The sequence below is a fragment of the Syngnathus acus genome, chromosome 19 (assembly GCF_901709675.1).
Source record: "Syngnathus acus chromosome 19, fSynAcu1.2, whole genome shotgun sequence".
Classification (NCBI taxonomy): domain Eukaryota; kingdom Metazoa; phylum Chordata; class Actinopteri; order Syngnathiformes; family Syngnathidae; genus Syngnathus; species Syngnathus acus.
This window is the reverse complement of record NC_051103.1, coordinates 7,227,976-7,255,975: the sequence shown is the minus strand read 5'-3', so window position 1 is coordinate 7,255,975 and position 28,000 is coordinate 7,227,976. Positions and strand designations below refer to the sequence as shown.

The 28,000-nt window shown below is 45.4% G+C and overlaps 4 protein-coding genes and 1 long non-coding RNA gene across 8 annotated transcripts; 2 read left to right on the top strand and 3 right to left on the bottom strand.

Moving 5' to 3' along the window:
• The first annotated feature begins 101 nt into the window (after nt 1–101).
• Nucleotides 102–3,996, top strand: mto1 (mitochondrial tRNA translation optimization 1). Its single transcript, XM_037278822.1, has 13 exons — nt 102–242; nt 671–873; nt 941–1,140; nt 1,286–1,403; nt 1,544–1,842; nt 1,906–2,018; nt 2,094–2,284; nt 2,359–2,489; nt 2,592–2,796; nt 2,940–3,111; nt 3,202–3,311; nt 3,388–3,545; nt 3,780–3,996. Exons 2-13 carry the CDS (start codon nt 684–686, stop codon nt 3,885–3,887), a joined length of 1,995 nt encoding a protein of 664 aa, XP_037134717.1. The 5' UTR covers nt 102–242; nt 671–683; the 3' UTR covers nt 3,888–3,996.
• LOC119138590 (tectonic-3-like) lies at nt 3,726–10,390 on the bottom strand. 2 transcript variants are annotated; one of them, XM_037278834.1, is made up of 14 exons: nt 10,312–10,390; nt 6,674–6,791; nt 6,494–6,591; nt 6,050–6,162; nt 5,847–5,955; nt 5,613–5,725; nt 5,506–5,544; nt 5,361–5,435; nt 5,152–5,271; nt 4,981–5,079; nt 4,791–4,894; nt 4,537–4,684; nt 4,290–4,424; nt 3,726–4,223 (listed from the first exon to the last, which is right to left on the bottom strand). In XM_037278834.1, exons 3-14 carry the CDS (start codon nt 6,561–6,563, stop codon nt 4,128–4,130), a joined length of 1,221 nt encoding a protein of 406 aa, XP_037134729.1. In that variant the 5' UTR covers nt 6,564–6,591; nt 6,674–6,791; nt 10,312–10,390; the 3' UTR covers nt 3,726–4,127. The 2 variants fall into 2 exon arrangements, with proteins under 2 accessions (XP_037134729.1, XP_037134728.1); XM_037278833.1 differs by lacking the exon at nt 10,312–10,390 and adding an exon at nt 7,013–8,006.
• On the top strand, nt 8,384–15,940 carry sult1st6 (sulfotransferase family 1, cytosolic sulfotransferase 6). 3 transcript variants are annotated; one of them, XM_037278986.1, is made up of 8 exons: nt 8,384–8,784; nt 8,867–8,995; nt 9,386–9,483; nt 9,579–9,705; nt 9,785–9,879; nt 15,407–15,587; nt 15,718–15,854; nt 15,905–15,940. In XM_037278986.1, exons 1-7 carry the CDS (start codon nt 8,598–8,600, stop codon nt 15,828–15,830), a joined length of 930 nt encoding a protein of 309 aa, XP_037134881.1. In that variant the 5' UTR covers nt 8,384–8,597; the 3' UTR covers nt 15,831–15,854; nt 15,905–15,940. The 3 variants fall into 3 exon arrangements, with proteins under 3 accessions (XP_037134881.1, XP_037134880.1, XP_037134882.1); XM_037278985.1 differs by lacking the exons at nt 15,407–15,587; nt 15,718–15,854; nt 15,905–15,940 and adding exons at nt 9,960–10,140; nt 10,346–10,684 and having other exon boundaries at nt 8,398–8,784; XM_037278987.1 differs by lacking the exons at nt 8,384–8,784; nt 8,867–8,995; nt 9,386–9,483; ... (3 more) ...; nt 15,718–15,854; nt 15,905–15,940 and adding exons at nt 11,505–11,731; nt 11,833–11,961; nt 12,241–12,338; ... (2 more) ...; nt 12,756–12,936; nt 13,069–13,219.
• On the bottom strand, nt 15,708–16,334 carry LOC119138772. The gene is made up of 2 exons (XR_005101229.1): nt 16,195–16,334; nt 15,708–15,778 (listed from the first exon to the last, which is right to left on the bottom strand). It is a non-coding gene; the product is annotated as an uncharacterized LOC119138772 (long non-coding RNA).
• Nucleotides 16,335–16,447: 113 nt separating this feature from the next.
• Nucleotides 16,448–26,023, bottom strand: atp2a1l (ATPase sarcoplasmic/endoplasmic reticulum Ca2+ transporting 1, like). The gene is made up of 23 exons (XM_037278699.1): nt 25,731–26,023; nt 25,296–25,313; nt 24,691–24,773; nt 23,661–23,765; nt 22,641–22,779; nt 21,773–21,853; nt 21,582–21,667; nt 21,204–21,501; nt 20,931–21,097; nt 20,760–20,848; nt 20,578–20,680; nt 20,364–20,495; nt 20,170–20,286; nt 19,879–20,097; nt 19,676–19,787; nt 19,378–19,601; nt 19,094–19,314; nt 18,802–19,004; nt 18,643–18,728; nt 18,430–18,563; nt 18,229–18,346; nt 17,816–17,933; nt 16,448–17,103 (listed from the first exon to the last, which is right to left on the bottom strand). Exons 1-23 carry the CDS (start codon nt 25,846–25,848, stop codon nt 17,087–17,089), a joined length of 2,988 nt encoding a protein of 995 aa, XP_037134594.1. The 5' UTR covers nt 25,849–26,023; the 3' UTR covers nt 16,448–17,086.
• Between the last annotated feature and the right edge of the window lie 1,977 nt (nt 26,024–28,000).

Below are 28,000 nucleotides of genomic sequence, written 5' to 3'. Positions count from 1 at the left end.
AATTAGAAATTGTCTGTTCTAATTCAAGAGTGGCAAATAGAGGATTTAGCTATTGCCACATTGACTCAATGTAAATATAAACAAAGCGCTGCAAAATTTGTGTGCGCGTCTTTAGTGCATATATTACGACCGTAAGCCACACACAGCATGGCCGCCTCCTTATGTCAGAAAATGTCGTCTTGCTTTAGAAGTTATGAAATAAACTGAAAGCAGAACCATCCGCTCAATTTTGCGAAGAAAATGTAAGTAATTCAAGTTGGTATATTTTAGGGGCTGTGATAACCGCAATCGCACAATGCATTCGCCAAGGTGAAAGGCATTAGAACGACGTATTTCTATGCAAGTAAACACATGTATATGATGTTTCCTTAATTTTTGTGAGCATTCAGTCTAGTGTTAGTCCTTTATAAGCCTAACGTGTCGTTTTGCTAAGACGTAAATATCAACAAAAAAAACATTGAAAAGATCATTCAGTACTTTTGAAATCCAGCTGTAATTACACGGGATTGTGGAAATCATATTTAACACATTGTATAGGGGAGAACAATGATTTGATCATAGTGGTAAGCACGTCTGCTTCACTGTCGAGAGTTCCTGAGTTTGAATCCCAGTTGAGTGTTTTCTCTGCACATTCCAAATACATGTGTGGTTCTTTCCCCAACTCATACAGCTTACCATCATCCATGTTGACAAGGAAGCTTCCCACCTTGGAGTTCTGGCTCTCACAGCTCTCCAGACGTGCCAGTCACCTTGCCAGACAGCAGTATGATGTCATCGTGGTGGGCGGGGGTCACGCAGGTACCGAGGCGGCAGCGGCGGCATCTCGGGTGGGAGCACAGACGCTGTTAGTCACGCAGAAAGTTCACACCATCGGTAAGAGATCAAGATTTGACCAGCCTAAACGACGTTTTGGAATGAACGTCCTTCTCCCATCACATAGGTGCCCTGTCGTGCAACCCCTCTCTGGGCGGGGTGGGGAAGGGTCACCTGGTGAAGGAGGTGGATGCTCTGGACGGCGTGTGTGGTCGAGCCGGAGACTGGGCCGGCATCCATTTCTCCATCTTGAATCGCAGGAAGGGCCCCGCTGTGTGGGGGCCGCGGGCTCAGCTGGACCGCCAACGCTACCGCCAATTCATTCAGGTGGGAGGAAAAAGAAGGTTGACCTTTAATTTTTAGTTTTTGCTGGATTACATTCATACGCAATTGTAGACTAAATAGGTGTCCAGACATTTTTCTGTCAAAGCATTTTATAATTATTTTTATGAATTGTCTTTTCCTCCTGCAGTCTGAGCTTCTGTCCACTCCCAGACTGACAGTGCTGGAGGGATCAGTGGAGGAGCTTCTTGTCACAGAATCTAACCCAGAAGAGCCTGGATGCCACAAAGTCACTGGGATACGTTTAGGTAGGCAGCAAACACATTAAAAAAAACATTTCTATTCATTTTAGTGGGGGGGGGGATACTTTTAAATCCATTACACTTGAATGCTATCTAATAGAATTGATTGTTATTAAATTAAAAAAAAACTCACTTTCTGATTGCAGCCGGTGCAAGCCTCCTGATCTCAGCCCACTCTGTGGTTCTTACGACCGGGACTTTCCTATCCGGCTCCCTCTTCATGGGTCAGAACACGTCCCCAGGGGGGCGAATCGGAGACACACCTTCCAGCGCCGGAATGTCCCACACGCTGCGGGAGCGCCTGGGGCTGAAGATGGGCCGTCTCCGGACGGGTACCCCACCCAGAATTGTAAAGGCTTCAGTGGACTTTGAGCAGGCCACGCTACACCAGCCTGATAGTCAGCCAAGTCCCTTCAGCTTCCTCAACAGCCACACTCACTGCAAGGTATTTTCAAGCACATGTGAGGTCGAGCATATTGCGGTTGAATTTCAACGAACGTTTCGACAGCCCGAGGAGCAGCTGCCGTGCTACTTGACCTATACCACTCCCGGTGTGGACCAAGTGGTGAATGAGAGTCTTCATCTCAACTGCCACATACAGCAGGACACAAAGGGCCCCAGGTAGAGACACGCCCACTTTCGATTAACAGCTACCTACAACGGAGACATTTGAGAATCGCTTCCGTTTCTATTCAGGTACTGTCCCTCAATTGAGTCCCGAGTACTTCGCTTCCCGGGCAGGCAGCATCAGGTGTGGCTGGAACCTGAGGGGCTGACCTCTGACCTGGTGTACCCACAGGGGCTCTCTATGACAATGCCCGCTGACATGCAGCTGCGCCTCATCAGAGAGATCCCGGCCTTGCACAGGGCCGAAATCCACACGGCCGGTACACGTGACCCGAATCGGCCCATGTTCATTGTTTTTTTTTTTTAAACAGTCTATTTTTCATGATGTGTTTAGGTTATGGCGTGCAGTATGACTTTGTGTGCCCCACTCAGCTGAGCCCTGCACTGCAGGTGAAAAGCACCCAAGGTCTTTTCCTGGCCGGGCAGATTAACGGGACCACGGGCTACGAGGAGGCTGCCGCACAGGTTATTATAGATAGATTAAAAAAAATGCTACCTTGACTCAAGATCGTATATCAAATCAATCATCCGCATTGAAGTTGGACGTCATGACTCTCTGCTCTCCAGGGCTTGTGGGCGGGGGTCAACGCAGCCCGCGCCGCACTCTCCATGCCCACGATGGCGCTGTCTCGGACAGAGAGCTACATCGGCGTTCTGATCGATGACCTCGTGACGCGGGGCGTAACGGAACCTTACCGCATGTTCACCAGCCGGGCGGAGTTTCGAACGTCCCTCAGGCCGGACAATGCTGACTTGCGACTTAGTCTGAAAGGTAAGCAGGAGTTTCAGGGCCTTGCTGAAGATGAGATGGAATTGGAGCAGCGTGTTATTTGCTTCTCTAGAAGTGAAAGAGGGGAAATTGATTCAAATGTGGCAATCAAATTTCATTTTGAATAGTGAAACATGTCCTTGCAGGCTTCGAGGAGGTGGGTTGCGTGTCCTCCCTGCGCTACCAGAAGACTGTGAGAGTGCGAGACAGTCTCCAGGATGCACTCGCAGCTCTTCAGGACATTTCTTTGCCCGCCGCAAGCTGGAGACTGAAGCTGCCTCGCGTACACATCAGCGAGAACAAATCAGACAGTCCGACGCAAGTTACAAACTGGCTGGTTCATCAAGAGATAAGAGGACCTTTCTCCATTTGACTTTGAATTCATCAGGTATCTGCTTTCTTTTCCAGCGGCTTGCAGATTCTGCAGTACAACGACGCCACCTTTGAAATGTTGGCATCCATTCTCCCAGAATGCCTTTCTCCCTACACAGAATTCTCACAAAGGCTGAAGATAGAAGGTGGTGTGGAACTAGTTCCGATGTGGTTTTCCGTTCAAGTCAGTGCTTTGATGTTGTTCTTCTGTGTGCTGTGTAGCTGTGTACAGGCCTCACTGTGCTCTTCAGCAGAAGGAGATCGAAAGGATTCAAAAAGAGGAGAGCATGTCTCTCCCACATGACTTGGACTATTTGTCTCTGCCCGCCTCTCTGTCACAGGAGGTCCGGGAGATTTTGGACAGAGTTCGCCCGAGCACGGTGAGTCCAAAATGAATGTGCAGATTTATGTTGTTGTGTTCCATGCTTTCCACCGCTCGATAGCGTCAGCAAACTTCTAACCGGTTCCTAAGAAAGTGAATGAGAAGTAAATCATGTCGATGTCTGTTAACTCGATGAAAATCACGAGGGGATGTGGCAAAAATGTGTTAAGATTGAGAGTAGATTTCAAGATATCCATTTTTATTTTGAGGTGAAACAAATTGTGTCCCTCAGCTGGGCGCCGCTACACGTTTGCAAGGAATAACACCGGCTGCAATTGTCCACCTTCTCAACTACATCCGCCCCGCGGGGAAGAAGGAGAAAAGAGCGCAGGGGAACTAACCTGAGTAAAAGGAGAAGCTACAAGTGGAGCAGCGTACAACAAAAATACACCTTGACTAAGAATGTACAAAAACACATCACTAATCTTTCAATAAAGCAGTCAGCCAATGTTTGTGTAGAATTTCTCTTGTCCAGCTGCCTGGTGAAGAATTCTAATCCTGTTAGCTGTGAGCAGCGTTAAACTCTATGTGACCTTAACCGCAACAGAAATGAGTCTGCCCTGATCTGCAGTGCCGCCAGTCAAGGCGACCCGAACTCCAGTGGCGGTTTGGGGTAAACCGTCATGTCGGCAAAGGCCACTTCGGTGGTTAGTCTGACGGGCGACGACAGAGGACACTGAAAGACATGAGAGAGACGGTGTGTGATTTTCACAATGGAAGAATTATTTTGGTTCTGCCCCACCTGCAACTTTCGACATCGAAAGAGGTATTTAACACCCAGGATGTAGCTCTGAGGGAGATCTAGGAGGCCCATACGTGCCCACAGTACTTGCACAGAGAGCGAGTGAGGGAGGGTGCAGCCAGAGTCACATGTTTCCTGAGGGGGAAGCCGAAGCTGTTCAATCCTCATCATTATAGTCAGGAAAGATGAGGCAGGTCACAAGTGAGGGTTCCAATGACCTTGGCAAGTTGAACGTGTGATTTCCTACCTCCGAGCTGATGGGGCACTCCTGTTTGAGGACCCTGGTCCAGTCTGGTTGGGAGCCTGAGCTCATGGCAATGGTGTCAGGAATGGCGTCTCCTAGCAAGATGCTGCTGATGTTGGAACGCAGTTCTGTGCAGTTTCCGGAAGAAGAACTTGGAATGCAAAAACACAGTCAAGAACCTGTCAAGTGATTTCCAAAATGTGACATTTATGTATTTTCATTTTGGACACAAAGCGGAAAGGACTTTTTGGTCTTACCTAAATGAGCAGCCTGCAATTGTGTTGTGCGTGAAGAGGACCCTGATTCGTGCGGCGGGATCAGAGGAGCACTCACCGTCTTGCCCCATCCCCATTACACTCACCTGGCACGCTGTCAAGGAATCTGTCTGCACGACCAGCAAAACTAGAAAATGTAAACCGGGTCTGACGGAGGAGTTCATGAGGATACGGGTTTCACGACGCCGTTAAAGCGACCGCGAACACTGGCTCCCACCCGCAGTCCAGCTGAGGGAATCTGTGGCGTTGGAGACGGGCGAGCTGTCTTCAGCTATTTAACAAAAAAAAAGAGGAACACATTACAATAATGTGCATTTTATATAATGACCGTGGCTACAAATACCTTGAATTGAACCGAATGCACTTGTTGAAACAACTGGTCCGTTTTCACATCAGCTAAAAGCACATTCACCGTCGCACTCTCCAGCTCTCCTCGGTTTGTGAACACGATGACAAACTCCACCTGCGTCCGCGCCGATGGGGGTTTTGACAAGGTCGTAAATATGGCTTTATTTTATTCTACGCTCGAAAAACACAAACAAAGCTTCTCACCTCTTTTGCTACATTTGTACAAAGGTTATTTTTCTCACTTGGTGCAGGCCAATCAGAAAGTGGGGTGACTGCGATCTGGAGAGGAGACAAAAGAAAAGGATCTCGATTAATTAAGACCTTCTTGGTCAGGGAAATGTGTTCTCACCAAAAGGTCAGACACTTGTTCTTCTGCAGGTTTGGGAATCTGCAACGACAAAATTTGTGTTGATTTAAGAGAACACATTTTCTTTCAACTTGAGCAGAGTTGCTTACTTTAATCAGGCTGAGGTCCGAGAAGTAGGAGAGCGCGCTGAGATTTGGATCTTTGCTGCACGACTGAGGGGTTACCATGCGAGTACAGGACAGAGACTCGGACCTCAAGAAGCCTGCAAGACAAGCAAAACACTTAAAAGTTTACAGTTGTTAATATATGTAAAAAAAACAAAAAAACAATCCCACTATAGGTCAAGTGACATTTTTATTACATTCAATTTTTTTTATGCTTACGTGCGGGATTGCGGTTAAGACAGAATGCACCGACAGGTCCTGGAGACGGCTGACGAAGGAGACCTCGGACGGATGAATCGCCGAAGTACGTCTGGATGACGTCGTCGGCCTAGAAATTTGATAGAATCACCATAAACGAGGGGAAGAAGGCTTCAGTAATGCACCTGGGTTTGAATAGCTGCATACAAATATGTTTCCGTTACCCGATAAAAATGTCGGCTATGGCCGACGCTGATTGGTTGCGGTGGTGAGAAGTGATAAGAGTTCCCTAATACTGGAAGCTTTAGTGGAGCAGTGGAGACCTTGATGTGATCAACTGTTGGGAGAAACAAAATAAAATAAAAAATAAAAAAGCAACATTAGAACAGTGTTGGGCATCTCCCTGTAATAAAGCTGACTCGGCGGTTTCCACGTTAAACTCAAACGTTAGATACAATTGAACCGCACCCAGGCAGTGATTCTTTCATGTACCACAAGAGGGCGCCCATGTACAACAGTTTAATGTCAAATAAATTAGTCATAATTTGTGTTGATAGAGTGATAGCAAAAGTGTGCAAGTCATTTTCAACTTACTGTCATAATAACACGAAAAATGTAAATATCAACTAAATATATAATAGTAAATAAATACATTTGCAACCATTTACCTTCAGATCGAACACAAAATAATGATTCAGTCACAGTGACCAAGGAAGTGTCCACATTGGCGCGGAACATCAGCCATTTCTCAATACAGTGTCCTGACCTGAAAAGTACACAACAAAGTGTTAGCATACAAACAACACCAAAAATAGACACTTTTGCTTGCACTGATGACACGTTCTTACTTGGTTTCTTTCTGAGGACATCCCGTGAACACAGTACTCAGGTCAGCAACGTCACAGTCAGCAATGTCACAACAGCAGCCAATGTCGCAGACATCAGGAGTTAAATCGCAGGCACACACTGGATAAATAACACACAATGCTTGTGTTAGTCTGAATTAGATATTCAATCTGCATGTCGACTTCTCCATCCTGGCATTCAAATGTATCAAGTAGCCGCTGTTTGCTGTCTTGTATTTGTGGCATGTAATGACAAATTTGGGTCTAATACAATGACTGAGAAGCTACACACGCAGTAAATTAATTCAAATATAAAAAAAAGGTTTTGCAGGTGTAAATTACCCTCAGGGTCTCTCACAAATGGGGCAATAGAAGCTGTGGGACTTGGGGTGAATTCAAAAGGTGTCCCAGTGCTTCCAAATGTATCATTCATGGACTCCGTGGTGGGGGTCACCCCGTCGGTGACCCCCGGAGAAGGGGTCTCCGAGGTGAGAGATTCCCCATTTGTTGCAACTGCACTTGGTGAGACAGTTGCAGCGGTGGATGTTTGGCTGTCTGCAAAGGGAGTCCCAGTACTTTTGACTGAAGGGGGCGTTACACTCGCGGGTTGCGTCGGCGTTGCATCCTTCTGTGCTCGCGTTTGCGCCAAGCACACAGCCGATAACACGACCAAGGCTAAACGAAGACGAAGCCACTGGTGCTTGTTCATGTCGTCACGTAATGACCACGGCGCGCATGGTGTCTAGTTGGTTGTACATTTAGCAGCTTGAGACATCTTTTTAACGCAATGTCACACTAAACCAAGTCAAATGTAAAATATCGAATACGTGTTTCGAGGGAGCTAGCTAAACTTGCTACACAGGAAGGGTTGCGAAGGCTTCTTGTTACCAAGGAAGTTGAAGCAGCGACTTCCGGTTGGGGGCCACTACCGTAAAGCTCATAAAAGAAAGGAAAGAAAACTGTTTGTGTTATGTGAAATACCGGTAAAAGCAGAGGTGCTAAAATATATTTCTCATCAGTAATGTACAATATATTCTGTAATAAATTAGCATATTAAGGAAGAATTGTTAAACGTAAATATATTTGCGATTATTTGTAAAGCCAAAACATTTGTTTGCTATTCTTAGGCCATTGTTTTTAAGGTCTGTGATTGTTTATCCACCGCCAGAATCTTATGTGACAAAATAAAGGACTGTCTTTTCCCAGCCTGATCGGAAGTTAAGATTAGATGCGGGACCATTTCTCATAACGCAGGCATGTTTTTTTTAACACAGGGCTTTGTTTTTGTTTCAGCCTTTGAAAGGATGTCAATTCGAAGCTGTTGCTGCAGGCTGACTGCTCACCACATGGCTTCTTGTGTATTCTGCAAACTGTCCTGATGCAATACCACACTGCGCAATCCTGGTTTAATCTCTGTTAACCATCATGTGGTCGAGCTTTAACGCACAAAGACGGCGAATCACGGAGTAAAACATCTGACTTGACTCTGGGTCCAAACTAGCAGCCAAAAGTGTAGGAGGAAAGCATCGTTTCTCTCAAAGACTAAAATGCATTGCTGATGAATCCAATGAAACCTGTGGGATAACAATGTCCTCAAGTAACACAGGAAATAGTAGATAAAGTGTCAGGAGGAGGGGACTTAACGGTACAGCCAAAGGCTTCACTCTGTCTCCAGCAAAATGCTGTTGGGACAGCCCACTGAGAGGTTTTGTGCTCACATGTCAGAGACGCTGTAGAGCAAGCCCCTGGGAGCTCGCAGAGGCAAAGTCCAGATGTTAGTGGACCGGACGAAAGGGGTAGTCATTCGAGGAAAGGGGTTCCAGGAAAAGACCCTGATAAATATTTGACAGAAGAGAAGAAAGGACGTCAGACCAAACCAACATTCTGCGATCTTGACTGTCCATCGGAAAACATTTGGACTCCAGCCATGTCAGAGGACAAAGAGTTGTCCTATGCCGATGCCATCGAGGAGGCTGGCAGCGCCATGAGTCGCTTCCCGCTCATCCCCGTCAAAGGAATTCCTTTAATGAGCCACATCGCCAACAACTTTGATGCAATCTCAGCTTTCTGTCCTGACGCCTCGGACCTCCTCATCGCCACCTATCCTAAAGCGGGTCTGACAGAATGCGCTGCTTCTCAGCACCTTCACATTAACGAATGATGTCGTTCATTGTGTTCTTCTACTTTTGGGTAAAGGGACAACTTGGACTCAGGAGATAGTCGATCTGCTTCTTCACAACGGTGATGCGGAGGCCTGTAGACGAGCCCCCACGCCGGTTCGCAGTCCTTTCCTGGAGATCTGTAGCCCACCACCCATCCCCTCAGGTGTGTACTGTTTCTATATGCGGTTGCAATACGTTCTAAATTCAATACGCGGGCAAAGTCAAAAGGTAGAAAACAAAATTCTGCCTTTCTATTGTGCTTTTCCATGTTTGGGATCTGAGGTATTTTGCTCGTATTGTTCATAAAAATTAGACACCAGGGTACTGGTTGGGAGAAAGAACTGACTCCCGCTGATTTGAACTGAAATAGAACCTACAAGTGTTTGGGCTTGCACTGCAACATATACGCCACAAGGGGGCGGTATTTCCCCATTAACTCAGGAGGATAAATTGTACATGTGACATTATGGAGGAAATGTTGATTGCATACAATTTTGATGCTTAATGCCAAGGTCAGATCAATAGTTTCTTTCTTTTCAATGTAAATTCTCAGGTCTGGACCTGCTAAATAAAATGGCTCCCCCAAGAATCATTAAGACGCATCTGCCAATTCAGCTGGTTCCAACTGGGTTTTGGGAAAAAAAGTGCAAAGTAAGTTGACGTAAGTGGGATTACAGAATGTGACTAAAACGGTCATTTCTGACATTGTGGTTTTCACTCTCCTTTTTGTGTCATGTGCACTGCAGACTATCTACATAGCACGCAATGCAAAGGACAACATGGTGAGCTACTACTACTTTGATCACATGAATAAGACTCAACCTGAGCCCGGGCCTTGGGAGGGCTACATTCACAAATTCATGCGTGGCGAGTGTAAGTGGCTCAGTATCTGAACCAATTGAAAGAATCATTTTCGACTTCGTGTCAAATCATACATGTATATGCACGGCAGTGTCATGGGGCTCTTGGTACGATCACGTGAAAGGCTACTGGGAGGATCGAGAAAAGAAGAACATCCTCTACCTCTTTTATGAAGACATGAAAGAGGTATGATTTAATGATGATTTTGTTTTTCATGAGCTCCAAAAGCTTATGCACACATTGTTCCATGACTTTTTGACATGCAGAATCCCAGACGTGAAGTGGAACGCATCAGGAAGTACCTGGACTTGACCCTGCCTGATGATGTCATCAGCCGCATTGTGGAGCTCACGAGTTTTAAAAACATGAAGGAGAACCCGATGGCAAACTACACCTGCATTCCTAAGACTGTTTTTGACTCGTCCATTTCTAACTTCATGAGAAAAGGTCATTCAATACAAGAGTACTCTCGATAGGGGAGCAGTGACCTCTAGTGGTCTTATGAGTTACTGCGTTTGCCACTGGTTTATTTTCCATTCAAAATAAAGTCAAACAATGCCCCACCATTGTTTGACCTTTGGCCTGCTATAAATATTTGAAGAAATATATTCTACTCACCAGAAACATCTTCTTTTTTATTTGTCCTCAACAGGAGAAGTCGGTGACTGGAAAAATCATTTCACATCTGAGCAGTCAGCAGAGTTTGATGAGGACTACGAGAAGAAAATGAAGCAAGTCAACATCCCATTCAGAACAGAGTTATAACAAGTTTCGCATTGTTTCAATGGCTCATACGGAGTTATTTCTCAATCGTTGCTAGTTGCAATTGCAATAGTCTTTTAAGAATGATTAAAAAAAAAAAAATGTTAGAATGCAATTTGCTTGTCCCAACGTTGGTTGTACCTTATTTACCACAAGAAAGGCACGGTTGACTAAACAAACACTTTCCCCACCCAGAGCTGATTAAACTAAATGAGTGAAATTCAAACAAACTTTAAATTTGTACTATTTGTACTATGCGCCCTAAGCCTTACTTCTGCCTAATCTATCCTTCCAGACATTATGCACATCCACTCCAGCACCTTGTTGCCTTTGTTTGGATCACTGCAGAATAGTCACGATTCATGAAAATGATGACATGACACTGTTGAATGTCAATTCTGAACAATAGATCACGGTGCTCACATTACAATTAGTTTTGCATATCTTGATGCTTACATGAATAAAGCATGCATTAAAATTTAACTCCTGTTTGGTCATGTTTTTTGTTGTTGTTGTTTGGTCATGCAGGGGAAAGATTAATCAAATTCTTCAAATTCAAGAGAAAAGCTTTTTAAACATAAAGCCAATAATAAAAATAAGATAAAATGGTGATAACTACTCACTTACTGTATTTTCTTTAAGGTGTCTTGAGCTTCGTTTAAGGGGCAATTTCAGCCATCAGCTTTTTTTTTTTTTTTTATCTTCAACAGGACAAGTTGGTGATTGGAAACATTTTACTCCCAAGCAATCGGCAAATTTGAAGAGGACTACAAGAAAAAAACAAAGCATGTCAACATACCGTTCCAAACGGAGTAATGATTAAATGCTGCTTTGATTCTATGTTCTACATATCCATGCAATAAAATAAAAGCTTCATTTTCTTTGCATTTATTAACCAAATCTATCTTTCGCAACCGGGAGCTGCAAGGCAGTTATCAGATTGCCAATGTGTAATTTCTCCCTATTTTACATTGGGAGTGGTGCTGTTTATATATGGGGTTTGTTCAATTTGAAACAAAATGAGCACAAGCCTCTATGCAAATATTCAGAGGACTTCTAAGATAAAAAGGCAGGAGAACTATCATACGTCAACTATTGTAAGTTGTTCCACCGAACGTTTTGACCTCAGTCATGTCAGTCACCCTGGACGCACATTCCGACCTTGTCGCAGTAAAAGGGATTAATCTCGTAGATCACATCGCCAAAAACCTTGACGCCGTGTCCGCTTTTTGTCCGCATTCTTCGGACATCCTCATCGGTGCTTACCCTAAATCAGGTTTGAGAGCTTTCCATTTTGTATGTGCTTCTTCTTTTTGGCTTAATCTCTCACTTAAGAAGTTTACATCTTTTTTTTTTTTGGTACCTTTGGGTAAACAGGCTCGACCTGGATGGTGGAGATAGTCGATCTGCTTCTTCATAACGGAGATGCCGAGACCTGCAGACGAGCCCCGATAACGGTTCGAGCCGCTTTCCTCGAGGCTTCCAATCAACTACGCCCTAAATCAGGTGTGTGGACCCCATTTTGATGGTAGATGTCTTCCAAAGAAGCGGCGGGAAATTTCGTCAAAGCTGATTGCAACTGACTGTTTCCACTCCACCTAGAAGCAAAATGCATTCTTCATCACTCAAAGCATACCTAAAATTCTGAATGGTATGAAGCAAAATTTGGGGAAGTTGCAATGGTAATAGGAACATTGTTTTCAAAAAGGACTGATTTCATTTAGGAGCTTGGTCATTGAACAAATTCAAGTTGTAAGTACATTGATATTTGCTGTCAACCACCAGGTCTCGATCAACTGAAGGAAATGGATCCCCCGAGGCTCATTAAGACCCATTTGCCCATTCAACTAGTTCCGGTCGGATTTTGGGAAAAGAAGTGCAAAGTACGTCAACGCTACAGCGACGACAACGCCGAAGCGTCGCCTCTCATTGAATAACTTGTTTTTAAGATGATCTACGTTGCGCGCAACGCAAAGGACACCGTGGTGAGCTACTTCTACTTTCACGGCATGAATAAGGCCGGTCCTGAGGGTGGCCCCTGGCAGAGCTTCGTCAACAAGTTCATAAGTGGAGACTGTGAGTGAAAATATCATGCGGACTTTTTGAGCCTTTCCCTTGACTTGACTATTGTCACTGCAGTGGGATGGGGCACCTGGCACGATCACGTGAAAGGTTACTGGCAGGAACGAGAGAAGAAAAACATCCTCTACATCTTCTATGAAGACCTAAAGGAGGTGGTGATTTCAACTTTTTGATTTCACATCACAAATTGGGCTAAGCAAAACTGGCTCTAATTTCAGAACCCTCGGCGTGAAGTGGAGCGGATCATGAGGTACCTGGATCTGTCCCTCTCTGACGAGGTCATCAACCGCATTGTGGAGCTGACCACCTTCCAGAACATGAAGATTAATCCGACGGCAAACTACAGCTTCGTCTCCAAAAATATTTATGATCAGTCCAACTCCAAATTCATGAGAAAAGGTCATATAATAACTGTATATTTTTATAATGGTGACAAATATTTTCCTGTCACTCTGCAATTTCAGTGCTTCAGCAATTTACCACATCATTTTCAGCATAACTTACCATTCTGCCGTGTCTCTTGCAAAACAGGACAAGTCGGTGATTGGAAAACTCATTTTACACCGGAGCAGTCAGCAGCGTTTGACGAGGACTACGAAAAGAAAATGAAGCACATCAACATACCGTTCCGAACACAGTTGTAACATTACTGTCTGTATTCAAATAAAATACACTCCAAAAATGTTGGGCTGATTATTCTTGAGGAGGCTGGGATCAATGGACTTTATCATGAACGTTTGATTTTAGAATGGTTTTATACGATATCGTACTATTTTTTTTTTTTCTCCAGAAATGTTTTTTAGTGGGGAGTGGGCAATTTGGAATGTCACTTCATTGATAAAAACACATTTGAGTTACAAGCTTGGTCACTGAACAAATTTAAGTTGTAAGTCAAGGTGCCACTGGACATACTTACAGTAAGTTGTATTTGATCCTCAGGTCTTGATTAAATGAAGGGAATAATCAGGACATCTTAAAATTCATGAGAAAAGGTCATTAAAGCCCCATATAGCAACTATATCAAAATATCTTTATATTTTTCTAGCATAACGTACCAAACTGGCGTGTCTCTTTCTTCGGTTTCCACAACAGGACTAGTTAGTGATTGGAAAAATCATTTTACACCGGAGCAGTCAGCAGAATTTGATGGGGACTACGAAAAGAAATGAAGAATGGCAACATGCTGTTCAGAACACGGTTGCAACCAGCTTTGCAATTTTTCCTCAATCGCTTCCACTTAGCTTGAGTTACAATATTGTTAAAATTGAAAACCCTCAGGTGCATTTCACACTTCTACGCTGATAGTTGAACAAATGATGAGATGTGTGAGTGATGGATTTTATTGTCAAAATGACATTCTTGATCCATTTGTCAAATAAAAATCATAAATAATTGTCTCAATAAAATATTCGAATCAAACTTAAACTGACTTGCGCATCTCTTGGGGACTACTGTAAAACAATGTTCAGACCCCTGAGGTTTTATTTGTCGTTAGAATTTATGGCAGAGATGAAGCTTGGGAGCAAACAGACAAAACAAACAAAAAAAGCATCTTTTGACTTCTAATGATTCGATTTGGAGTGTGTACATGTGACGAAGAGGACTGGGGGCTTGTTGGCTTTGAAACTGATCTGAATCTGAAGGAGATGCACAGCAAATATTTGTTTACATGACCAAGGATATATATTTATGCACAGGGGATGTAAATCCAAATAGAACTACCATCGCGGAAGGGCTACATCAACAATTTTTTGGGGTCGTCCACAAAACAAGTTGACATCAGTTATGTCAGACGTCCAGACCATCCGCCGACCTCGCATTGTCAAAGTAAAAGGGATTTGTTTTTCGGAATTCGTTGTCGAAAACTTGGACGCCGTGTCTGGTTTCTCTCCTGATCCGTCAGACCTCCTCATCGTCTCCTTCCCTAAATCAGGTTTGTCATTGAACAATCTTTTTTTTGTTCTCACCCTTTAGTCTTCAGGCCCCCTGCAACTAGATGGATGGATGTGGTGATATCGTTAACGGTAAGGTGTTTTGGAGATTTAAGCCATGTGTTTTTATACATTTGGGTGATAAGGGACGACATGGACCCAAGAGATAGTGGACCTGCTGCTACATAATGGTGATGCTGAAAGCGCAAGACGAGCTCCAATAGTCAAGCGACAGCCTTTCCTCGAGTCTCCCAGTTTCTTATTGAAAGAATTAAGTGAGTAGACCGCAATTGGATCTCATAAAACAGCTTGAGTACATATCGCAACACTTTCTGTGCCCCGAGGGGGGAAAAAAAAAAGTATACATTGATACTTCAGATATATTTGCTGTAAATCATCAGGTCTTGACCTCCTGAAGGAGATGACTCCCCCAAGAGTCATCAAGACACATCTGCCACTTCAGCTGTGTCCGGTCGGGTTTTGGGAAAACAAGTGCAAAGTAAGATGACACTTTCAGGGTGGACAATTTGGAACCAGCGCTCGTTTGTAATAAGGTGAACTATTTTCAAGACGATCTACGTTGCACGCAATCCTAAGGACACTCTGGTGAGTTTCTACCACTTTTGCGGCATGAATAAGGCCGGCCCTGAGGTTGACCCCTGGGAGAGCTTCCTCCACAAATTCATGAGTGGAGAGCGTAAGTGAGAATATCATGCGGACTATTTGAGCCTTTCACTGACTTGACTATTGTCACTGCAGTGGTATGGGGTTCCTGGTATGATCATGTGAAAGGTTACTGGGAAGTACGAGAAGAGCGGAACATCCTCTACCTCTTTTACGAAGACATAAAAGAGGTGGTGATTTAATACCACCTCGAATATTTTTGTCTTGGCATAAACAATAATTATACATCCTATTTTTGTGTGCCTACCATCCAGAATCCTAAGCGCGAAATTAAACGAATCATGAACTACCTCAACTTGTCCCTCCCTGATGACATTATCAGCCGCATTGTGGAGCTGACGACCTTCAAGAATATGAAGGAGAACCCGATGGTCAACTACAGCTTCATTCCCAATCATATTTTTGATCAGTCCATCAGTACTTTCATGAGAAAAGGTCAGTTCAACCGATTTTTATAATAGCAAGAACTAAGATTCAATTTAGGCTGCTTTGGTGTTTATATTTGTAAGCAGAATTTACCAGACTGGCGCTACGCTTTCTTTTTTTTTTCTTTTCTGATCAACAGGCAAAGTCGGCGATTGGAAAAATCATTTTACTCCCGAGCAGTCAGCAAAGTTTGACGAAGACTACGAGAAAAAAATGAAGCACGTCAACATACCGTTCAGAGCGCAGATCTGAACGTTTCAATGGTTAGCTGGACATGCGACAGAGGAATATGTTGTGAAGGACAGATGGAATTCAATTTGTATCTTAAGGAACCATTGTACTAGAATCAGAAATAATATGACTTATATGATAATAACTAATATGATTTATTTTGAGGATGAACTAAATGAAATTTGCTTGTCACAATATTGACTTCAGCTTGTTAAACATCATGCATTGAGTTGACTAAAACATGTTCACGCCCAGGATTCATTTAACTGGACAAGTAACATGCAAATATAAGTCAAATGTTGACTTTGGCATGTGAGGCTTGCAGTTAAGTTTCTGTATGAGCTTGGTTAGTTAAAGGTATTGCTGATGTTGAGTTAGTGTTTACCAGTCGGGTTCGTAGGTCAGGCAGCCGTTGAAGGGTTAGGTTCAAAGCGTAGCATTTCGAGTTAGGATTAAGGGAGTAGGAGGAGAATCCTATAAGAAGAGAACATGGTTCAAAAGACAGCTTCAACATCCTGAAATGAGTTGAAACAAAAAAACCACAGAAAGATTGAAACGATAACAAACACGTACAAGGCTCCCTTTGAAAGCATTCTTATTTAAATGGGTTAGTAATAATAAAAAAAGCATAAAATATGCACGTTTGTCATCATCATTTTATTTCATCTCATCAGGTAAACAATATATAAGACCAAAAGTGTTGAGACAGCGTGGACATGCCCAACATGTGTCACGAGACCATTGACTGCAGCTTGCCTATGGAGTGAGTAGAAGCCCTGGCCGCCGGATGGATGTTGGCTTTCCTGCCCTTCATTCATTCATGCAACCCTACGGCACACTGTGCAGAGCTCACCTGAAGCGCGGCTCCTGCACGAGCCAGTAAAGACTCAAAGAATAAAAGTCATGAGCTGAAAAATCTTTCATAGGAAAATGGACAGAGGACACAGAAACACAACAGCTGAGAATATCCAAGTTTAACAAAAAAGTCACTTTTAATACATCATTGCCTAGAATAAAATCTTAAATACTTTGATACTGAATTTGCGGGGACATCTCCCTTTTTTAAAATTTCAATCTCCTTCCTTATATAGAGGCTATTTTTATACACATTTTGTTGATTTTTTTTTACACGTTTCCCTGTATTTTATCTTCTCTCCTCTGTTGGTTGGTTCAGTTGGGCCTTGCGGTTGTGAGGCTCCTTTCTTTCTCTCTCTCTCTCTCTCTTTCTAGTCGCCAACTATTTCTATCCAACCCTTGTAAGATCTCCCTCTACATCTCTATTTAGCTTCTGTACCTGCCAAGAGAAAAGAAATCAGTCAAAAAAAGGAAAGGAGATGAGCTACAACATGAAACTATAGAGACAAGGACGATTTGGGGTCAATGTGAATTACCCCCACATCAACTCTAATAAAAGCAAGCGACTTAGGACTAGAAATATGTCCATAAATGACACACGTGAAGCTTTTTCTAATACTAATTGTCTACTGTCTTGAATAACACACTACAGAGCCAGCAATACTACTGTGCTCCTAATGCGGACATAAGCAAGCTCTAAAACAGATGCGGAGGACTGAATCGAGCTCAACTGGCCACGGGAACCACTGATGTCATGTGACATCAGTAATGCGCACAAACATGGCTCAAAAATACATGGAAAGGTACAGGAGGCAAACTACACACATACCAGATGGATGTGTATGAGGACGAGGGACACTGACATGCATTCAAAAAAACACTCACATGCATTACAAAGACAAATACTGGCAGTTTTTGGTATATTTACAGTATCTTACTTTAGTACAGGCTAACGGTGGGGGTGGACTGAATTAGCCTGGAAATCAACAGAAGGCGTTAATGTGATAATGAATGGCGGGTCAATGGTATGATAGGTATGACTGAACCTGGATGGGTTTACATTTTGTTAATGATGTTAAAAAGAAAATGGAGTAGATGTTATATTAAGAAAAAAAAAAGAAAGAAAAGAGACGGAATGCAGAAATACTTACACTCAACGTAGTTACGGGCGACAAACTTCAACACCTCGTCAATCAAGATGACGGGGAAGGAAAGTTTGAGGACCATAAGCCACTGTTCTACATTCAGATGGGTCAACTTGAAGATCATCTGAGGGGTTGTGAAGGGTTCAAGAGTGAGCGGCGCCGCATGAAAAGCAACAATGGTGACTACGTATTTGAGTTGCCGCAACAGGGGGGGGTGAAACTTTGACTTGTAAGAATACATTCCCATTTGAAAAAAATTAAAATATTGAATTCATTATTTCCAGATAAAGGGATGCTTGGTTTTAGTTCCGGGATCGGCATTCTTATTTTGGCTGGAAAACTAGAATCAGGTTAAGTGTTAAATGCAGTACAACAAGGGAAAATCAGTGTCACTTGATGTTCTGCGTCAATAAACTTACGGGCAGAGGGTCAACATAGATGATCATGAAGTGCAGGGACATGGAGAGACTCATGGCGGCGAGAAGCCAGAAGTTGCTCCACGGGGGCATGCGGATCAGGGACTGGTTCTCAGACAGGCTAGAAAAAATAAAAAAGAATGAGTCTACATCTGCAGAGCTGCTATGTCGCTGCTCACGCTCCTCATCTTTTTGACGAAGTACCTGTTGAGAGCGTTGCACATCTCAATAGTGACCAGGACGGACAGAGCCATGGTCATGGGAGGAGAGGCCTCAAAGATTTCACACTCCACGCCGGTGAAGTCCTCGTTCTCATCGTGGCACTGCATGAAGTGGGACTGTGGAGAGGAGAATTTGGGATTCGATGCATGTCTGAACACGGAAGCTTGTGACGTCATCAAGAGGAAAAACACCTACCAGCTGGTGGTAGGTCACCCCGGGACCGGTGGAGTCGTACAGGAACCACCAGGCAGCGCCGCCAACGGTAGCGGCGCCGACGTATCCTGCAGGAAGGGCCCCAAGTGTGGGTAAAGACAAACAAAACATTTCAACAAAAGACAATGATGAGCCACGCACCACCGATGGCCATGTATCTGAAGAACAGCCAGCCGGAGATCAGGGGCTCCTTGGGGGAACGTGGGGGCTTGCCCATGATGTCCAGATCAGGGGGGTTGAAGCCCAGAGCGGTGGCGGGCAGACCGTCAGTCACCAGGTTGACCCACAGAAGCTGCACGGGGATCAGAGCCTCCGGCAGACCCAGAGCGGCAGTCAGGAAGATACTGTGGCCAGACAAACATGGATCCATCGAGCAAAGGCAGAGCTGGAGATCGGAAGCGAAAACCAAGCGCTTAGTTGCTTTATGCCTTACCAGACGACCTCACCCACGTTGGAGGAGATCAGGTAGCGAATGAACTGCTTCATGTTGTTGTAGATAGCTCTGCCCTCCTCGACAGCAGACACAATGGAAGAGAAGTTGTCGTCAGCCAGGACCATCTCAGAGGCAGACTTGGCAACGGCAGTGCCAGAGCCCATGGCGATGCCAATCTCGGCCTTCTTCAAGGCGGGGGCATCGTTCACTCCATCTCCGGTCTACGGCGAGACCGCAAGTCAGCGTTTGTCGTCTCGTTGAGGTTCATCGTAATCTTGTCTTACCATGGCAGTGATGTCATCAAAACCCTGGAGGAACTCAACAATCTTGGACTTGTGGGACGGCTCCACGCGGGCAAAGCAGCAAGCTCTACGGACGGCCTCGCCCTGCTCTTGGAGGGGCAGGTCGTCAAACTCGCGTCCGGTGTAGGCCTTGCCTTCCACATCCTCGTCTTCGGTGAAGATGCCAATACGACGGCAGATGGCGATGGCGGTTCCCTTGTTGTCACCTGAAGATTGACAAGAATGAAGTTAGTGACCGTCACCGATGTTACATTTACAGACGATTCGACTAGATACGAACCGGTGATCATAATGACACGGATTCCGGCATCTCTGCAGAGCTCGATGGAGATGGACACCTCCTTACGAGGGGGATCCAGCATTCCCACGCAGCCAACAAAGGTTAGGTCAGTCTGTGAAGAAAGGGAGCCAAAGGGAAGGTGTTCCGATTTCGTTAACTCTTGGATACTGTTAATTCGCCAAGCAAGGTCGTCGAGCTCCGACCTCGTAATCGGCAAACTTGGTGGAATCCTCCAAGTTCATCTCCTCGGGCTTCAGAGGGTTGTCGCAGGTGGCCAGGGCCAGGCAACGAAGGGTGTCACGGCCGGTACCCCAGTCCCTGATCACGGTCATGATCTTCTCCCTGATGGCGTTGGTCAGGGGGATGCGGGTGGTGCCAACGCGCACATACATGCACCTCTCGATCACACCTTCAGGGGCGCCCTGTGGAGGAAAGTCTTTTTGACACCGGTGCTAGGAAAGTTGAAACATTTGGCTCAAGAGAAAGGCGCCAACCTTCACAAACATCTTGGCACCGCCGTCACCCTTGGTGGGAGTGCAGTACACGGACATGGACTTCCTGTCACGGGAGAACTCCAGAGTAAAGTTCTTCTTCATGAGCTGCTTGACGACCTGTAGACCAAGAAACATTAGAATTGTGTGACATTTAATGCAATTTGAGGAGAATGGGGGGGGTTGAGGAATCTTACAGAGCAGCAAGCGTTGGCCCTCTCAATTTTGGACAGGTTCCTCACGTTGGAGTTGAACACGTTCATCTTCTCAACCAGGCAACAGAGAGCGGTCTCAGTGGCCTCACCAACCTTCTCATAGATCTTTTTGGACTGAGAAGACAAAAGGCATCGATGAGTCCATGTCACAGAGCAAAAACTTTGGAAGTCAATGTTATGAAAACGCAGGCGTTACCTCATTGTAGTCCAGAGAGGAGTCGTTGCAAAGGGCGCAGATGGTGGCGAGCTCCACGAGACCGTCGTAGGCGCTGCAGTTGGTCTTTGCACCAGCCTGGGAACTGCACAGAAAATCAGAAAGGTTTTTGAAGTGCCTGCCAGTAACTATTGTACAGCGTAAGATAAGAATTGAAAACTTACACCTCGCCCTCAGGGGTGTACTTGGATCCAGAGATATCGAAGGCATCGAGGTCAACGTGGCTGCCCTCGACGTTCTTGACGACAAACATCTACGACGCAGGAAGTCGTCAGGCGTCACGTCGTGCGCTCCACAACTTGCTGGAGCCTCGATGAATTTTCTACGGAACTCACCTTGGTTACACACATCTGGTTGGTGGTGAGGGTGCCGGTCTTGTCGGAGCAGATGACAGAGGTGCAGCCGAGGGTCTCCACAGAGGGCAGGCTTCTGACGATGGCGTTCTTCTTGGCCATACGGCGGGTTCCGAGAGCCAGGCAGGTGGTGATGACAGCGGGAAGACCTGAGACACAAAGAAGGACCCTGGGTTTTTTTTTTTGGTCGACCAGTAAGTGAAACTCGCCAGCGTGGCAAACCGGACGACAGCCTTTCGTGCGTGTTGGTCTCACCCTCGGGGATGGCGGCCACAGCCAAGGCGACGGCGATCTTGAAGTAGTAGACGGCACCGCGGATCCACGAGCCTCCGTGGACGGGGTCGTTGAAGTGGCCGATATTGATGGCCCAGACAGCGACGCAGATCAGAGAGATGACCTTGGACAGCTGCTCGCCGAACTCATCCAGCTTGGCCTGCAGAGGGGTCTTCTCCTGCTCGGTGGCGGCCATCTGGTCGCGGATCTTGCCGATCTCGGTGGAGACTCCGGTGGCAATGGCCACACCGACGGCCTTGCCGGCTGCGATGTTGGTGCCCTACAGTGGAGAGGTGGAAGAGGTGAAGCTGAAGATTATGCAAGGGGCGGAAAAAATGGCGGCGGTGCGGGGAAGCTTACAGAGAAAAGCATGTTCTTCTTGTCCTGGTTGACGGCTCTGGGGTCAGGAACAGACTCGGTGTGCTTGATCACACTGACGGACTCACCTGACGGAGGAGACAAACAACTGTCGTGAAATTTACAAATTAATTTTTGGTGAAAGAAACACTTGTCAAATTGCAGTTGGACGTGGATTTCAAATTCCAGCTTACCAGTGAGGATGGACTGGTCAACACGCAGGGTGGTGGACTTGATGGAAACAAGCCTGATGTCAGCGGGGACTTTGTCACCGACTGGTAATCACAAACAATCAATGGTTAACATCTACTTCAACCAACTGCCGCTAAGATCATATTCGGTTGTTCTTTGATTCATAGAATGTGTGTGATTTTCCGATTAAATGAAAGAAACAAATTTAGGCATATGCATTTATCCTGCTCTTATAGGTGGCCAATATGTTTATTATTGAATTGGATTGTGCAAGTGTACCTAATGTGCCTCGCTCGGCACACTGACTGCATAAATATGATGACCTTCCGCTGGAACATTAATTATTTTCACACTGACTGACTGTGAGGAAGACCCTTGCAGCACTTCTATACTTGATCCATGGATTGAATAAGGGTGCGGAGGGTAAACCGATGCCTGGAGAGAATGAAGCGCAGTTGGGGGGGGGGGTCTTGTCAGCCAGAGGGGTAACAGGTGTACATGGACAAGGGAGGGGAGAAGAGGTGCGGCAGGCGCTAGCCAGGATATTTATACTTTGTGATTTTGTTTTGCTCCACTCAGCATGTTTTCACAGGCCAGCGGCAGCTCCGCCGTCCCTTGCTTGGCATTGCCTTAAAAAGACATGACGCTTGGCCGTCTGTTTTCACCGTGCAGTCAATCACGCGTCTTTTGATGGCCACTTCATTAGGCGCACTTGCACAGTCATGAATTAACTCAATGCAAAATGCTTCGCTTTGACTGAGACTGACAGAGAGATCAAAATGCTTGCTTATTGTCGTTGGACTTGACTGGGAATCGTTTCTAATATTCACGGAAAGAAAAATTCCCGAAAAGAATGCGACAACATCTTACCAGACACCTCCACAATGTCTCCAGGGACGATTTCTCTGGCCTTGATCCTCTGTACGCTCTTTCTGTCAGAACGGTAGACTTTGCCCATCTCGGGCTCGTACTCCTTGAGAGCCTCAATGGCATCCTCGGCATTACGCTCCTGCGGGGCGCACACAAGGCAGTCGGATATAAACAAAGCTGCTCGTGCTTATATTGTTCTGCGGCTGACAATGAAGAATGATAAATGCTCTCATTCAGAAAAAAGCCTTGGCATGGGCGTGGTGACGTTCCTCCGCTGACAAATGCCTGACGGCGCTGCCAAACACTTAACGGCGTGCCTGCGGAGGTGTTTGAATAGCTCGACAATCGGAATCAGCCAATACCTGCTCGGACAACATCTGTCACACGCACGGCGGGCTTAACACATTTGCTACGCAGCCTGTTTCCAAAGAGGCCAACCAGTATCATTTATTTCCCCTCAGCATTTCAAGTAAATATTTAGTTTTACGTCTTAAGGAATAATATGTACGAAGTAATGTTGTTTTTTTTAAATTACAAATTTGAACAGCCTTGGACAACAACCATTTTGTAGACTACTAATTTAACAATATTTTAAGTTAGGTCATACGTTTCATCATACTAATAATTAACAAATTAAAGCATGTGGGTGTACCTCATGAAGTAGGTAGTAGGGTCAAGAAGTTACAATATTTATTAACATTGGACGGTGCTACTTGAGTGCATCTGTAATCAAGTACAAATTTTTCAAGATTAAAACTGCCGGGGTTTTATTTTGTTTGCCTGCCTGTTTGTGGCATATGTGACATTGTTTATGTACGTTGTACTAAATGGTGCAACACCAGCGCCTAAATCAGCCAAAAGCTATTTTGAGCCTCACCGCTGTAAAAGCGATCGCGTCGGGCATGAAGCGGAGGTAACTGGACCCCGTGCGCCTTCTGACATCACCGTAACTCGATAGGCGTGTTATTGCTCGATGTGCCAGGCACCCCCAACTCCTCCCCTCCCCTCCGCTGCACTGACCTGCCACACTCCAACCACGGCGTTAGCGATGAGGATGAGGAGGATGACAAAGGGCTCCACGAAGGCGGTGACAGTCTCCTCACCTTCCTCGAACCAAGCCAGAACCTTGAAGGACGAAAAGAGAGTCAATCATAGTTGAGCAACAGTTCTCAAACTGAGGGTCGGGGGTCAAAAGTGGGTCTGTATTAAGGGCAATAAAAAGCTCTGAACTATTTTATTCAAAGTAGAGGGTGTCCATCGCTAGCTGTACATTCAAAATGTTGTGTAAAAATAATATGTTTCATTTATAATGCACTTGAGATTTCAGAAAACTTTGACTTTATGATGTTGAATAAAGTATATAATAAAAATCAGTGCCTTAGAAACTGTTTGGTAAAACATTTCAGTGTTGTAAATTTGATGGTAAGAAAAATCTAATTGATGGTTTATGGTTAGGAATTCAAATTAAAATTTACAGAGAGGAAATGACTGCACTTAAGAAATGATCACGACAAGGCAGGTCGAGAGGTAATTAGGTGACATCATCGTTATTAATTGGATCTGGACGTCCTTGCGACTGTGAGCCCATCGTTCCTTCCTTGAGTCCTGACCTTTCCCGAAGGATTCAGTTTCTCTCCTCAGCTTCGGCCTGCCCTTAAAATAACCCCCCCCCCTCCGCACCCACACACCACCCACCCACCAACTACCCTGGTCCTCTCACTCGCGCCCCCCCCTTCACTTTCATGACCCCCCAACCCTCCCTCTCGCCCCTCAATATTCGCCTTCTAAGGCCATCATGACAGCTGGCGGTGAAAGCTGGCACCGGAATTAATACACCTCCTCCTACAACACGCAATTTGTCTCAAGTTGTCGTCTTCCGAAATACACCGAGGGTTCTTGGAACCGAACCGAAGAGGGCAGGATTTGGGGGGACTTGGGATGGGCGGTCCAAGGAGTCCTGACAGGACTCGTTGTCCCTCACGCCACAGGAAATTTAGTCTGCATTCAAAATGACAGACATGGTTGGGCCGAGCGCCCGGTGTTTACTTACAAAAGAGATGCAGGCGGCCAGGAGCAGGATTCTGACCAGCAAGTCCTCAAACTGCTCGACGATCAGCTCCCAGATGCTCTTGCCTGTGATGTGCAAACAAAGGACAGAGCCACCCTGAATTTCCACGTGACGAGCAAAACAGATGGTGCGGTCAACAACTAGAATAAAGTAAAGACAAATCTGCAAAGCATGAATCAAGGCAACTGGACTCTTGTAAATTTGTTTCACCTGTAATCCAAAATCTTCTTCACTTCGAAATCTTAAGTGTGGAGAGTCTTTGGTTCTAGAACTCAGGAAGCCTATTGACCCAAGAGACTTCTTCACTTTTCGGTTTTACACCTCAAATCGAAAACTGAAGACAACAGAAGACTTCTTCCGATCTAGATTTGAAGAGGTTCTAGATTGGAATACCCAGAGATTTCACACTTCAAATTGAAAACTGGATCATTGGGAAGACTCCACACTTCAAATCAGACCTCAATCAGCCTTTGCGATTGAAGGCTTCAGGTCCAGTCGCCTCGATTCAACCTTGGCAGCCCTTAACCATTGACAATCTTCAAGTGAAGATGAGTGTGGTGTTTTGACGGTGGGCTTTAAACACTTACCCTCCTCAGCGGGCAGCTCTGGAGGAGAAGAGGAGAGAACAAATGTCAGTGAATCAGCTTCATTTCGCTAATGCGTACAAAAGGTTTGTTGACGCCAAGGAATAATGCAAGCAGTGCACAGTAATTAAGTCATTAATGGTCAATCGTGTTTCATATCATTTAAGCCCCCTTTGAAACCTGCCTAAAATTATCCGAGCTCCCCGGCCCATATATCAGCCAGGAAGCTTCTTGAGCCTGTCACCTGTCTCTCTCGCTCTCCAGCCATCTTCTTTGGCTATCTTTAAATAGCCTCTCAAAGCCCTCAAAGATCTCTGCTTCTCAATGTCTCGCTGCGTGTCAAGCAGCTGTCGCAAGGCCTCGCTAAAAAAGCCGTCGCCGTGCAAGCCGAGACCCCCCACCCCCCCCAAAACTCTTGCGAAGTCTATGCAATCTTACCGTTGTGGCCGTACTTGTCCAGATTCTTCTTGAACTGGTCGGGGGTCAGACCCGAGTTCTCGTTCACGCCAAAGTGAGCCAGGCATTCTGCCGGGGTCTTGATGTGTGCGTTCTCCATCCTGTCGGGATAGATAAAGGGACGGGCCGTACGACGGTTCCGGTCCGCGCTCTCTTGTTGGTTCTACTCGTCTACAAGTGTGTGCACCCTTGAGCCACCACCCTCGCTCTTAAGTGGCACCCTCCGATTCAAGAGTGCTGGTCTGACAGAAAGAGCGAATAAATGCATACTTGCTCAGGGTTTTATACCACCTAAGGGGTCCCCGGATTGGTGGACACCCCCTGCCGGCGCACGCCTTCGCATACCAACATAGGGGGCGCACATGGCGACTGGGAGGGCTGGCGACGGCTGGGGGTGTGGCGTGAGGTGGAGCGACGAGGAGGTGAGACAGGAACAGGGGGTACAAGGAGGCTTGGATTTTGGGAAAGGAGGTGAAGCGGCAGCGGTGGGTCGGAGGGGGGGTGTCACCGCAGATGAAAATGGGATCTGTTTTTGGAACATGCATGGTCAGTGGAATAAGACGAAGAGAGAAGGTGAGAGAGCGACGGAGGGGATCATGCAGTCGGGCGGGGTGGGGGGGGCGTTCATTGAATGACAGCTCAACTGGTTTGTGCTGAGGAAGTTGCAGGAGGTTGGAGACGTGTTAAGAACAAAACCTGGGGATGTTTCGTAAGGTGCATATTTGTCATTTCATATTTCAGGATCAACCTAAAATGCACTTTAACCTTTGCAGGTGAACTTTTTAGTCCTGTTCAATCCTGGTCTTTGCTAAGGAACTTTGGGGAAACGTTGTCCAAACTCGAAAGATGATTAGGGCTGGTGGCCTTGGTGCAACTATTAGCATTTTGAAATGGGCCAATACATTTCTTGGGCCTATTAAGTTGGGCTCAGTAGTATGAACAGCAAGAGGTGGACGCACAGGTAAACTGTACCTTCTGCCACCGAGTGGAAGAGTATTAGAAAGTGAATCATTCGTTGGAGTGCAAATTTAAAACTATCCTGTCGCTATATATGAACATAAGAGAAGAAAGTGAACAGGCAGAGGCGGAACGGGAGCAGGAATGTCGAGGGCAAAGCTGGCAACGACATAATCGCACCGCCAAGAAGACGCACTGATGGATAGATGAAGGGGATCAAATTATATTCCACTTTTTTTTTTTTCCCTGTTGCGAGCAGCAAAGAGTCTCAGCTGCTCTCAGACTACGACTCACAATGGCCTCTTGAGGGCAGAGTCACTGCAGTGAATCGGTCACATCATTAGGCACACCTGCAAAACTCAATGAGATCATGAGTTGGATAGAAAATGGGCCTTTACTGTGCTAATAATAAAATGACATATAGTTTTTATTTGAGATAAATAGGTAACTAGCTGGGTAGATGGATGAGACTGCTGAGCAGGTGTAAAGCAGTTAAGTGACCCGATCACACTGGTGGAGGGAAAAGCAGATGAAAAGTTGATTTACTATTTGTTTAAACAGCACTAAAGTGCCATAAACAGGCGAGCGTGGAGGGGGAGGCTTGGGGAGGGAGGGGGCGTCTTCAAGCTGGCACTAGAAGTCAATAAGATAACACGTCAGTCACACTGCTCCAGCGCCCCCTTTTTTTGGCCACCATCATTAGATCCTCCAATCCATCAAGCTGCAATTATGTGGGAACAAATCAAGGATTGGAAGACAAGTTTTGAAATCAAATAGGACATACAAGTCAAGCATGTATTTGAAAGGACGGACAATATATTCACAAATAATATAAGACTCTGATCGGTGAAGTTAAAATGCACGAGTTGTAGTTGAAGAATTGTAGTTTGTTTTTTTTTTTTTACGATTTCATTTCATACCTCAGTGAGTGGTAAATGATTACGTGAAGGGGTGATGTCGTCTTTCAGGACTGATAAAGCCTCTTCGTGCAGCCTTGAATTCTACACCGGGCTTATTTTGACATGTTATTCAAGCTATGTGCGCTATTGACGTTATACACGCTTTAACTGTTTAAAAAAACGCCGCCTGTCATTTGTTGCCGCATCAATAAACGCCCGCTTACACTACATGACACTATGAACCATTCATAGAAAGATGACGACTTGGACTTTATGGGAGTACATACGTTTTCAGTTGATCATGATCACAAAATCAATTTTCTCTACCTTTACAATGCTAACTTTAATAGGACTATGCACAGATAGAAAAGATAGATCCTTCAATCATAAACGAAC

Bases quoted from the DNA above. Each gene is read 5' to 3' on its own strand.
- atp2a1l (XM_037278699.1), bottom strand. From the start codon at position 25,848: ATGGAGAACGCACACATCAAGACCCCGGCAGAATGCCTGGCTCACTTT. The intron at 21,668-21,772 runs GTAAGCTGGAAT...CTCCTCCGTCAG, and splicing joins TGACCAGTCCATCCTCACTG to GTGAGTCCGTCAGTGTGATC. The intron at 19,315-19,377 runs GTAAGACAAGAT...GTCTCGCCGTAG, and splicing joins TTGATGACATCACTGCCATG to ACCGGAGATGGAGTGAACGA.
- sult1st6 (XM_037278986.1), top strand. From the start codon at position 8,598: ATGTCAGAGGACAAAGAGTTGTCCTATGCCGATGCCATCGAGGAGGCT. The intron at 8,996-9,385 runs GTGTGTACTGTT...GTAAATTCTCAG, and splicing joins CCCACCACCCATCCCCTCAG to GTCTGGACCTGCTAAATAAA. The intron at 9,706-9,784 runs GTAAGTGGCTCA...TATGCACGGCAG, and splicing joins CAAATTCATGCGTGGCGAGT to TGTCATGGGGCTCTTGGTAC.
- LOC119138590 (XM_037278833.1), bottom strand. From the start codon at position 7,379: ATGAACAAGCACCAGTGGCTTCGTCTTCGTTTAGCCTTGGTCGTGTTA. The intron at 5,956-6,049 runs GTAACGGAAACA...TCAAATTTCTAG, and splicing joins ATAGCCGACATTTTTATCGG to GCCGACGACGTCATCCAGAC. The intron at 4,425-4,536 runs GTAGGAAATCAC...CTTCCCCCTCAG, and splicing joins AGTGCCCCATCAGCTCGGAG to GAAACATGTGACTCTGGCTG.
- mto1 (XM_037278822.1), top strand. From the start codon at position 684: ATGTTGACAAGGAAGCTTCCCACCTTGGAGTTCTGGCTCTCACAGCTC. The intron at 2,285-2,358 runs GTACACGTGACC...TGATGTGTTTAG, and splicing joins GGCCGAAATCCACACGGCCG to GTTATGGCGTGCAGTATGAC. The intron at 2,797-2,939 runs GTAAGCAGGAGT...ATGTCCTTGCAG, and splicing joins CTTGCGACTTAGTCTGAAAG to GCTTCGAGGAGGTGGGTTGC.